We start from the raw sequence: 13395 nt of genomic DNA on the forward strand, positions 1-13395 counted from the left end.
CAGTCAGTAATCTTAATAGAACCAATATTTAATCTATGTTAAAAATGAAAAAATTGAAATAGTTTGTACATGTATTAAATAATGCAATTCAAAGTAATAAATAATGTTAAAAAATACTTACTTGTGTTGCGGTTCTACGTCCCAAGTAGAGGGTATAGTAAGACATTCGTCGCCTCCGTGAAAGAACCTAAGAACGTCGCCTCCAAATACATAACCAACATACTTCATTCTGGAGATACCGGTTCCGTAAGGCTGGACAGACCAATGCGTTACGTGGAAACTGGCGTTAACAATGGAGATTTCGTTTTCTTTCGTCGTGTGCTACAAAACAAAAGAAAAAAATAAACAGTGCAGTTGCCTCGTATTTCAGTGAGACTGTGTAAAAATATATGTATCTGTAATAAAAGCAGGCAATAAAAATTAAAATAAAGGCACTCTACCAGGAGTAGTTATTAATTGCAAAATTATGAATGACTGAGATGTATAATAATATAAAGTTTTAATATTCTCATCGATATTTACATTCAGATGTGCCTGGTATTATGTTTGAAAATATGGACAGTCACCTAGTTGAAGTTTTCATCGAACTGTCGAAGTCCACGTAGACCAAGAGCCAATCAAAACATCGGTTATCGCTATTATGACAAATCATAATTCGTTTTCATTTATCGGCAGACGTATGCATCCTTAGAGTAAGATATAACAATATTTACCTGAGCAACCGAAATCATAAAATAGTTTATCATGAAAAATCACGTTTTGCCCTGTCCAGTGTTTTACACTTGGATAGGTACGTATAAGTAATATTTTATTTTTAAACTAGCGAAAGCAGATTCTGCGAAACAAGAATATTTTTAGTATAACTAGAACTACTACAGCGTACAGTAAAATTCAAATAGTGAACTGCAAGTGAGTTTGGTTATGACGACGTCGGTTTTACGAAGATACTTTTAAAATGTGGCGTCCGTGGTGTGATAATAATTCTGCAGCTGAAGAGCCAGTGGAACCCTCTAATCAATTGGAAGATTTACAAAGCTGTGAAGTAGAACGTAAGCGACATTTTCAATACCTCTCTGATGAAGCCAAACGTATGCTAAAACATGTGTACGAAGGACTGTGTTCTGAATTGTCTAAATCAGAGACAATTGCAGAAACATGTTTTTTAACCAGCGTGCCCAAAGCAACCTGCTACGAGATTATAGGAGAAACATTTTCTTCTAGACAGAGGAGAAAGGATTGTGGCAAATTCAGATAAATAGAACCGCACTTAATTGAACCTATAACCAGAAGAATATACAAAATATATGCGGCTAATATTTTTCCAACTATAGAGCGTTCCAAGTTAAGAAAAATAACATTAGGCTTATGGAGATCAGTGTTGCCAAAACTCTCAGGCATGCGATTTACTAGATTGTCGATATATTTTTCGAATTTTCATTATCAATTAACTGTAACCTTATTCTGTAAAGTTAGAATAACAACTGAAGAACCACAAAGCACAAAGCCTTATTATCAGTATGTAATCTCAGAGAATGACATAAAATCGCTGATATACGCACACCGTATTATTTTAAGTTGCAATTATTAATTAGATATATGCATCCCAAGCGGTCCGTTTATTTGCTTTTAAATCTTTAATAGCCGGCAAAGTGCATGATTTAACTAAGCAATATTTTCTACTGATTTCTATGATTCATGGTATATGATATTCTTACCGAAAAACAAATAAACTGTCATTAATATAATTAAAATAAGATAAAATAAAATTATCTTTTGTAAATAGGTACTATTTATTTAATTAAAATCATTTTCCGTACTTTTCATCTTTTGTTTCTAATGGGCACTTTTGGTCAATTACGTTAAAAAACATTAATTTAATTCATGTCTGTGAAAACGAAAATACAAATTATACAACCCTGAATCGTGCTTGTGTTCATCCTGGCATCGCTGCGCTTCTATCGTCCATAAGAAATACATGGCCCTATCTCTGCAATGTTATTTTCTTAACGTGGAACGCTGTATAGTAAAAGCCTTCGCAGTGAATTGGTTCGAAATGACATTCTCCCATGTTCAGCAAAAACACTTCGATTATTTCTTAAAGCCAATAATTTTAAGTACAAAACTGTAGACAAGCGCCAGACAATAATGGAAAGTACTATAATAATTTCTTTAAGAAACAATTATATTAGACAGATAACTCAGTATCCAAAAATGAAACGAAATATTGTTTATTTAGATTAACGAAGTTACGTGCCTACTGTAAAAAGAAATAGAATAAAAAACTTCTGGGTACAACAAGTTGTAATGTTCGGAGAATAGAATTTGGAGAACAAATATCGAACTCATAACAAATGTAAAAAGAGTAAAAAAAATCTTAATTCTTTCTTGAGTATCAAATTGTATGAAATAGAAGGAAATCTTAACCAAACAATGACTTATCTATATCTATTATTAAGATTACATATAATAATAAAAGTAAGCTCATTTTGCACAGAAATGTATATTTTTTATACTAATCTACTTATGAAGCTTATACTCACCAAATATCTTTCAGTGGCAACTGATACCAAAATGAGGTCATCACCGACCCTTACTTTCTCACCTTCAGATCTATAAATGAAAAAGCCTATGAAAATTAAAATTAAATGATTTTTTAAATCTAACAATAAAACACTGAAAACTTTTGTTTTCAAAATTTCCACACAATTACAAGATAGCTTAAGGCCTTTATTTTGAATGTGAAGAATTGAAAATTGGTCATTAAAAGAATGATCATGGTCTTGAAGGTGAAGTGTAGAATACATAGAATCTGTTTTTCTATTATTGAAAACCCTTTTATGTTCTGCTATCCTTTTGTTAAAATTTCTACCAGTTTGACCGATGTAAGTATTTGGGCAGTCGCCACATTTAAGTTTTGTAAACACCACTGTGTAAGTTCTTTTCTGGTCTTGTTCTTCATATATTTGTTTAAGTTGTTGTTGTTTTGAAATCTGGTGTTATTCCTTTCTTTTTTATGTGTTTGACTATTTTTGTTGATATATTGCCTGCATATGTAATGGAGCAGAAAGTACTTGGTTTTTTTATAAAGCTGCCTTAAAGGTTTACATATTCCTTGAAATGACAAGCCCTAAATGCTTTATACGAGACCTCGTCAATCGTATAGGCTAGGGTATGCGCATCCTCCCCGAACTTGTGATTTTTTAACAACCAGTCTTCTGTCTTAAGGTCTTGGTTTTGCCTCTTCAGACGGCTCCTGATGGTTTCTTCCTTAGTCTCTTTCTCGGAGACGTGGGTGGGGATATAATTTGGATCAACTATATTTAAGTTTGCTCCCTCCCACATGCCCTCCATAGTTCTCACCACTCCAGTAGTCCATTTTTTGGTATACTCGTTAGCACAGTTTACCCACAAGGTCCCTTCAGTAAACAATGTTTAATGGAACTACAGAAGTTCATTCTAACCTCCCATAGGAGCCTCATCAACTGCTTGTTCCTGTTAATGATCAGATCTGCCTGAGGCCGATCTAGTTGAGTATCAGGATGGAAGTCTGTTGCGAGGGGGTGATTTCGTTTTATTTGGTATTCGCTATGGTTCATGTCCCAGCAGCCATTTTTGCTTTTTTCCTCATCTTCCTTTGTTGAGCTCCAGAAAGACGTTTTTTGAGACTCATTTATTTTTTAAATTTAAAATTCCAAAATTATACTTTATACTTTCGAATTTTCTAAGAGTAAAAAATAAGTCTTTGGTATATGTGCTAAAAAGCAACTCTAACGAACTAACGAGATCAGGAATTGGTTTTTGATCAAAACACCTTAGAATTTTTTTGGGCTTTCCCTCCCAGTGATTGACTTTAACTAATTTTACATATTTATATTTTATAAGAAGAGAGTTTTAATTGTAACATTTGTAGATTGGTACACATTTAAATTAAAAATTTGAATCACGATATTTTTTCTAAAAAGATTCAGTTATTAAAGTTAAACTAATATTTTATTTTCTTCAAAAAAATATGGTGCATCAGTAGGAGTTGATCTCTAATTTTATAAAATACAAAAATGTAATGCTAAGCATTCTATGCACACGACCACGCGGCATCTACATAATAAAGTTTCATTTGTTGCATAACTCTTTCATATTTTAGAAGCAGTAATAGCACTGACATGACCGCTCCCTAGTGGTGCTTGTGTAACTTCAGTCGAGACTAAAAAATGACAGCGAAATATATTTCATCAGTCAATCAGTTTTTCAATTTGTAGAGTACAAACTAGTACTTTTCTAACTGTTTAAATATATTTCCTGTGGAAAAGTACTTTTTAGTGACTAATGCTTGTCTTAATTCCGCAAGAAGATACAAAATCAAATAGTTTACCTCTGTTTGCTGGCAGGATGTACCGTCCACCAACAGGCCTCACCTTGACTATGATCCTGTAGACCGACATCAAAGGCCAATTTGTCATTACTGGAGCTTGTAGAAAGACAAGCCAAGTACTAAAAAATAATAGTAATAAGTAATAACGTAAGTGAAATAAATTTAAAGTAAATAAATGGTAAATAGTCTTTAATATCTTTAAATAAAAGGATTAAATAAAAATGGAAAAGAAACATTTAACCACAGCTTGAAATCAAATTTATTGAAATAATCTTTTCAGCCACATAAATATTTCTGCAAAGATTAAAAAAAAATGGTTGTCACGGAACTACTAACTTTTTCTCTCTCTATCTATACCTCACTAAATTTAGATTTATCTCTTTATATATATTTTACTTAGCAAAAAGAAAATATGGATATATTGAAAAGAAGCAAGTATCCAAACCAATACTTGCGAATTATCTCACAGAAAAACTCATTTAATCAATGCTTTCAAAAATTATAACGACATTTGTAACCAAATAGAATCAGGCGATGACGTCGATTTCCACACGGAGGAACAGAGATAAAATCGAAGATAATCGTCACGAATAGACGCTAAATTAGAGCAGTTGGCTAAAGCTCAATCCCACTTCCGATAGATACTTTCTCACCCCGTAAATAGCAACAACTCTAATGTAAAACTGCCGTCCATCTCTGTTCAGAATTTTAATAGCGATATAGTAAATGGCTCCCATTTTATCAAGTATTCTCCTCTCTCGCCATTGGAAATTACTCTCTCAGTAAGGCTCAAAAACTCATTTATTTAAAATCCTCTCTTCGAGGCGAACCTCTCAATCTGGTTGACTCTCTCGAAACCACAAACAAAAACTTTGAAAAGTGACAATAATCTCGCAATAATCAATTAGCAAATGAATTCTGTAATAGAATTCCCAGTACTATCAAGAAGCAATCATCACACGCTAAATGAGTTCATTAATGAATTAAAAAGACACATTGACTCCTTAAAAATTTTACAAGTTCCAGTAGAATCCTGGGATTATCCCCTTATCAATTTAGTAATTCGATTTTTCGATTTTCGAATTTCGGCTCCCTCAATAGTCGAATTATTTGAAATCTTAAATGAATGCTGCGATATTCTCGCAGACTTGACAAATATCCCTAAATCACAAAGGGACAAATCGCATACTAAATATAATACCACCTCTCTCCATTCAAATGCTTTTGCTCTCGTCCCATCATGCTATTATATAAAATGCATCTACTGCAATAACTCAGCTCACAAAATTTATTCATGCAGACAATTTTCTGCTCTATTTCTCACGCTGAAAAATACAATTTTCTGAAATCAAATCACGCGTGTTCCAATTTTTTGGGTACAAGAAACAACTATGCTAACTGCCTTTTTCGCGGCTGTTCAATATGCACCAGAAAGCAGCACACTCAGCTGCATCATAATTCTCATGCAGAAAACATGAAACAATCTCGCGCTACTCACACTCCTCATCCGATAATTGTAAGCTACCTCTAATATAAATCATTTTAAACGACCTTCTTAAAAAGATAATAATAAATAAACATTACGATTCTTATCGCTAAAAATGTTCCGATTACCAATGACTTATCTCAGGTAAATACTGCCCAACCATCTTTTCAATCAACCCTCTGGAAGATGACAAGCACTATAACGTTGCCCTAGGAGATACAAATGAATCTCACACTCATTCTTCAACTATTTTATCCACTGTCCAAGTCATTTTAATAGACAAAGCAGACAATTCCATATTAACTAAATCTATACTCGATTCCGGAAGTCAAACTTTCTTCATAACCTAAGATCTCTCTAGTAAACTAAACGCTAAAACTTCTCGCAATAATTTACGGATTTATGGAATTTCTCTTTTATGGAACACTTTTACTTCGCAATCAAAGGCTAAGATTATGTTCCTTTAAAGATCCATTCAGAGTTGTGAAATTTCAAAAATGTTTGCCAATTAATTGGTGGCAATAACACCAGAACCGTCAGATGGAACAGTAGTAAGGATAAATCGAAAAGTGCGAAATATTTTTCCAAAGTTTTATCCAAACATCAAAGAGATTGGGTCCAGTACATGTTGGGTCGTGAAGTTTATCTGCCGTGTGATCTTGGTTTAAATACATGACCTTGCATGGTCGCAAAAATCCACAATGAAGGCGGGATCTTTCTACTAAACTTCAAAGACAATGGGAAGATCCGTATAATAGAAAAAAAAATTAAATATGATATAATGAATTAAGAAACTTGCAAAAAAAAAACCAAAAGGCGAGGGAGAAATCTAATTGGGAAAAACTACCACTTATTGAGGAAAACTTCGCCATTGATAGATATAACTTCAATTGAATCTGAGAGCGCTTCTTTAAATACCGCTTCACTGTAGACATTGAAGGGTAGCGGTGACAGCACGCAACCCTGGTGGACTCCTCTCTGTATTTTGATATCTCGGGTGGTCTGATTGTCAACTCTTACCTTTGCAGTTTAGTTTAAATATAGATTAGAAATAATTTTCGTTTTTAAGGATAGTTTGTAAGTTTGTAGTTTCGAGATGGTATGAATTTGTTATTGTGGTGCAATGTGTATATTATATGGTTCGGGAGTAATAAAGTTCTCGTTTTACTTACCATATCACTGTTTTGATGTCGTAATAGAATAGCATTGCCGTATAGCAGAGTCCTGTGACCAGATCCAGTTCCTTTTCCCTAAAAAAGACAACGAATCTATTAACAAACTTATATCAAAACTTAAGGATTAAATTACAAACAATAAACTTTTGATTTCTACTGGTATATTTTAGTAATTCCAACTGAAGTGTATTCCAAAGTCTACCACTGCAAATAAATAAAATACGTTCGGTTAGATATTCTACTGCCATTAAGAGAAGTTATTATAAAAGGCCATAATAAATGAATTTGTACGAACGATTATTTGGAGAATGCTAAAGCGGTTTTTTAGTATCGTTAGCATTGTTAGTTGGTAAACATTAAACATCTTAGAAGTGTATATGTTAAGTGTTAATATATTAATACAAGTATACGAACGAATGACAGCCAGAGCAGTTTAAGTAACAGTATTGTTATTTTAGAAACTATTGTTTTTGTGTATGTGTCTGAGGTCAGCTTTCTGGACGGTTTACTTTATTCAAAAAGGGAACTAAAAGGAACCACTTGGTTTTATTAGAAACAAAAAAATCAATCTTTGTGATACATGCCTTCCTTCCTTCTTTCTCCAAGTTAAGTTTTTCTACTCCATGACCCCAAAACACAAAGGTATCATCAACGTATCTAAACCATACCCTTGGCTTGTAAGCCGACTCCATTACCCTCTTCTCTAGATGCCCCATGAAAAGGTTGGCTACGACCGGGCTTAGTGTGCTTCCCATTGCTACTCCATCTACCTGTTCATAAATCTGGTCTTCCCATGAAAAGTGGGTGGTAGTGAGGCAAATACAGTATGCAGTACTTGCAGAGGTATGCAGATTGGAATAAGATTGAATCCATTTGTTATAGAAAAATGGAAAATGAACTAGGAAGGAACACTGAACGCCAGAACAAATACGAACGCTTAACCAAACATAAGGATGTAGAATCAAAACAAAACACAGAAAGGACAGTGGTCAACCTTTCAGATAAGGTTTTAACACCAGCTGAAACATCAGAGCTAGCCAAAGGGGAAAATTTTGCGATTGCACCTAATGTTATACCCAAACAAGATATCATCGCTAATATCGAGTCTGCGATTCGCAACTTACCAATCGAAAAAGCTGAAGGAATAAGGATAGAATCAGCGAGAATTTTGCATAAAGCTAAGACACCGAAAAATAACCTGAGTCACCAAGAAATCCATGCCATAAAATCGTTAAACGCAGACAAAGATGTTGTAATTTTACCAGCAGACAAGGGAAACACAACCGTCGTAATGAAGACAACCAACTACAAAACGAAAATACAAAATCTTCTAGATCCTGCGGTATATAAAAGACTTAAAAAAGATCCCACGACAGTCACTCTACGGAAAATCAATAGACTTATAAAATCTTCGTCCATACCAGAGGATAAAAAGCCAAGAATATGCAACAGCGAAGCAGTCATACCACGCTTGTATGGCTTACCGAAAATACACAAAGACGATGTACCTCTACGCCCTATTGTGAGCTCCATAGGATCTCCGTCTTACAGCCTTGCTAAATATCTGGCCAATATCTTACAACCATTCATAGGAAAAAGGATGCCTTTGTAAAATACTCCGCCCATTTCATCGAGAAGATCAAAGGAATAACCTTACAGGAACCTGACATTCTTGTTAGCTTTCATGTTGTTTCCCTATTTACAAGAGTTCCCCTAGAAGACGTTCTGAATTTAATTGAGGGACTAGTTTCCAAGGATATGGTGGAATTATACCGCATTAGCCTCACTACCACCTACTTTTCATGGGAAGACCAGATTTATGAACAGGTAGATGGAGTAGCAATGGGAAGCCCACTAAGCCCGGTCGTACCAACCTTTTCATGGAGCATCTAGAGAAGAGGGTAATGCGAAAATGGTCAAGCGAAGCAGTAACATCTCCAGAAGATGCCAATCCCTTGTGTTAGCGAAACGCCGAGAAGACAACGGCGTAACATCCCGAACAAACAGTTTAACAAGTTAGACTATGGCCGTGAAAGCCTAACGCATTTTATCTTTACGAGATAGTTCAATTCGCCTAACCGAATTCGAGTGGCCATAAAGTTTAAGGTCAATTGTTAGGCGATAAGGAGACTCCATTTTAAAAAGAAATATTCATTCTACGGCCCAATATTTAGTTGCCAACAAAATAAACATTTTTTATTATTAATTAGTTCTGTTAGAGTAACTATTTATTTTGTTTTGTGTTATTGATTGAACCTATATTATTAGTAATTAGAAAAAAATAAAATGTCAGCTAACTGAATTTTGCATGTATTTTAGTTTGTCCCGTTATATAGTTATTAGGGCTCGTATATCAGAGTTATCTGGGCATTTTGGTTGTGGTTTTTCTTTATTTCATTTTTAATTCCATGGTCTCTAGAATACGAGCCATTTATCCCATCTATCATCGTTTTTGGAAGCATAACTTTCTTATCGCGGGCTACGGACGAAGCGGTGGATTGCGCACAGGTATAAAAAAAATCGCGCGACCATAATGGAGTAGTAAACGCAGTTCCATGCGTGTTTCCTAATAAAATAAAACAAAATTAAATAAAATAAATAAAATCGAATCCATTCAAATGAAATAGAATAAAATAAATTAAATTAAAAACCATCGCTCCGTGGGTAAACGATAAGAAAGCTATACGTCTCCTCCACGGTCACTCCCAGAGTGTTACGTCCCGTTTTTTAAATTATAGATTTATTCTATATTTCTAAAGGCATACCAATTCTTTTTGACCTTTTTATGTGAAAATAATCGCATACAAATCTTGGAACATACTGAGCGACATTTACGAGTTTTCAAGTGAGGTATTACTTGACATATGATCACTTTTTAAATAATTTTACAATGTCGGCCATTTTGAACGAATAGGTCGTTAAATATCATAAACACAATGTGCAAGTGCTCTAGTTTAGTTGCGCAAAATTGTATTAATTTGGGTTTTAAGGATCAGATAATAACTGGGATCTGGGTCGATCGGATAGCCAAGCGGGCTGGGCGGCTGGCTTCTCCTTCGCTTCACAGCGAGAGATGTCAGTTCAATCCCCAGCTCGGTGTACAGAAAACAAAAAGGCTAACGCAGCAGTTTAAAATTCTAAATGAATCTGCGGCTTAGTCTAGAATATGCTGGTATCTGATCGGCCTATGGTGGAGCAGTACGGCAAGAGATAAGGGCTTGCGGCTTGGTGATACTCCTCCATAGATCCCTACCGGAAGGGCGTGAGCCGCCTAAATACCGGGTATATATATATATATATATATATATATATATATATATATATATATATATATATATATATATATATATATATATATAATAACTGGGAGAACGGATTTTGGACGCGTACTTCAGATAGCGAATGAGGATATACAACCTGTCAACGAATGCGATAGTCTGTGGACTAGTGCGCATTTCGATGCGCATCGCCCCGCCTCGAATTTTCTCATTGGCTCTTGACCTGGAAATCCCTATTTATCGCTCGAACAGCGCATATAAATATTGGCGATTTTCAGGTCAGCCAAGTCAGTCCCTCACGGGCTCTCCGAGAGCTTATTGCTCTCGGGGCTCTGCTTCCTGCATTTATTTTCCATACTCTGTGGCTGAGAATTGTTTCAACTTAACTTGGTGTTTTATTTCGACGAAGAAATTGTCATGTAAGAAATATCTTGCATTTTTCAAGGCAAGACACCGAAGATAAATATTTTCCAAGTCCATAACCCGAAAATGGACTTAAGTAGAGGAGCTCTCGACAGTATATTCGAAGTCATCTACAGAGCACCCGGGGATATCATAAGGTGGTTAGACCCTTATTTGTTCCCCCGAGGTGACAAACCAAGAGACTACAGTGGAAACCGAAAATACACTCAGGTGCAAAAAAATCGATCCATGGGTATTATTTGGTGAAAAAAGAAAACGTTTGAAGATATTAGTTTTAAATCAGGTATATATGTAAAAGTTATTGTTAGATTAAAATAATTTTTACAGATTATCCAAAAAAATCATTTATTTATAGAGACATGCGCCAAAACTCAAAAATACAAGAATATTCAAAACTTTCTGAAATTAAGAAAAACATTGATAATAAATCAATATCTATTGTTTCCCCCTCGGGCCCTTATAACAACCTGTATACGTCTAGGCATTGAGGTAATTAATCTCTGGATATCAAATTGATCTAATTGGTCCCATATTTCTTGAAGAACCGCTGTAAGTTCAGCCAAGTTGTTTGGACGGGGTACTCGTGCTCGAAGACGTCTTCCCATCATATCCCATAGATGTTCTATGGGATTGAGATCGGGACTGCAAGCTGGCCAGTTCATACGGACAATTCCCACCTCCTCTATATATTGGTTGACGATTCTAGCACGGTGAGGACGCGCGTTGTCGTCCATAAAAATAAAATTAGGTCCAATGAAAGGAGCAAAAGGTACCACATGCTGATCTAAAATACTTGTTATGTATCTTGCAGCAGTCATAGAACCTCTATCTACAATAACTAAATCAGTATGGGCTTCTGAACTGACCAGCCCAAACCATAATGGAGCCCCCCCCCCCCGGTTACTTATTCTTTCCGCAATATTACATTGAAAATATCGCTCTCCGTGTCTTCTCCAAACCCTTTCTCGGCCGTCTGGTGACCTTAGACAAAATCTGGACTCATCTGAGAACAATAGATTGCTCCAATCTGCATCACTCCAGTTTTCATGTTCTCTTGCCAAAGGAAGGCGAGCTCTGCGATGTTCTATGGATAGTATTGGAGATAGGGCTGGCCTTCTGGATAATAAATTACCTTTTACAAGTCGTCGACGAACTATCCATCTGCCTACATCTACATTTCTCACTTCGCTCAGACGATTTGCCAGTTCAACTGAAGTTAGATGCCGATTTCTCAAACATGATGAGACCAGAAATCGATCATCTCTTTCGGATGTTACCCTTCTACGACCTGATCCCAGTCTTCTTGTGAAGTTACCGGTGTCGCTAAAACGCCGAACTGCTCTTTGAACCGAAGATCGACTAACACCCAACATTTCAGCTGCATAATATTGGCTACGACCATCTTGAACTAAAGTCACCGCCCTTGCAGCATCTGTCGGAGTTAGAGACATTTAGGAAGGATAATTAAATAAAAATATAACACGTTTTGAAAATAAAATCACTACACTAGTATGGTTGTTGAATTAAAAACAACATTCAATAAATATCTACTTGCTTCAGACCCTTTTTGACAAAAACCTGAAATACCAATTTGTTTTAAGAAATATAAAAAGCAATATTAAAAATATTATTTTATTTCTCGTATACGAGGGTACACCTAAATTTACATACGTAATTTAATGTCTCTAAAATTATACAACTTCAAATAAATAAGAAATAAGGAATGGATCGATTTTTTTGCTCTTGAGTGTAGAATGCATATAGCAAAAAATGAATTTAGTAAACCCAAGAACCTAACAATCAGTGCTGGTATTTTGTATAACAGCCCTCCCAAGGACTGATTAAAACTTCTTGCACGATGAGCTACTTCTATATCTGTCTTAATATTTTAATGGTTATGTTGTGAATTTATTAATTGTTAAGTCTTTAATTTATAATGTCTTGTTCTTATCTTAATTCATTAAAAAGCACAATGACTGATATTTATTTATTTTCACTAAACATACATAATTTATTAAAAAGCGAACGTAACATTTTATCGCGAGCGCGTCGTCCGAATTAACTGTCCCTTCCAAATAAAGTTCCGTTATTATATACCAGTGCCGTTATCTCGAAAAATCCAAAACCTTCGATGGCGAAACGGTAAAGGCAAACTGGATTTCCCTCGCACTGGTTCTGGAAGGTCGCTCAGGTAAATCGAGGCCTCTCGTAATCTCTACAACATATTAGAATAAAAACATGTTTTAAAGGTTAAAAACTATGACTCATATTTTTACGTAACATTGCCCCCCTCTCAAAAGATGGTTCCTCCTGGAACCTTGTTGGGACTAGAACTGGAACGGTATGCTGGTATCGGCAACTGGACCCTCTTTTACAACTTCCAGTTGTATAAAAATGACAAGGGACGGTTTTCTCTCCGCACCAGTAACTATGCGGATTGCAACAGACTAACACCTGGACTTCGGTGTCTTTAAAGATCTCCTCCACCATATTTCGGATAACTCTCCAATCTAATTGGCGGCACTCCAACTTTGGCATGGCTAACTTTTGCACGTCGGACTCTAGTACGTGCCCTCTCAATTGAAGTAAGGCTTCCCATACATCTCGGTAGGTAGGTTGGTCACGGGCAGTGTCTTTTGTTACCAGGTAGAAAAGGTAACGTGA

The 13395-nt window shown here is 35.5% G+C and overlaps 1 protein-coding gene across 1 annotated transcript in view; it reads right to left on the reverse strand.

Annotated features, from left to right (window-relative positions):
- RyR (Ryanodine receptor) overlaps positions 1-13395 on the reverse strand; it is a 142879-nt gene that overhangs the window by 110696 nt on the left and 18788 nt on the right. The window contains 4 exon segments of the mRNA XM_072542890.1: positions 122-321; positions 2541-2610; positions 4370-4488; positions 7028-7105. Coding sequence (XP_072398991.1) covers positions 122-321; positions 2541-2610; positions 4370-4488; positions 7028-7105 — 467 coding nt within the window.

Source organism: Diabrotica undecimpunctata, chromosome 9 (assembly GCF_040954645.1).
Source record: "Diabrotica undecimpunctata isolate CICGRU chromosome 9, icDiaUnde3, whole genome shotgun sequence".
In the NCBI taxonomy this organism is placed as follows: domain Eukaryota; kingdom Metazoa; phylum Arthropoda; class Insecta; order Coleoptera; family Chrysomelidae; genus Diabrotica; species Diabrotica undecimpunctata.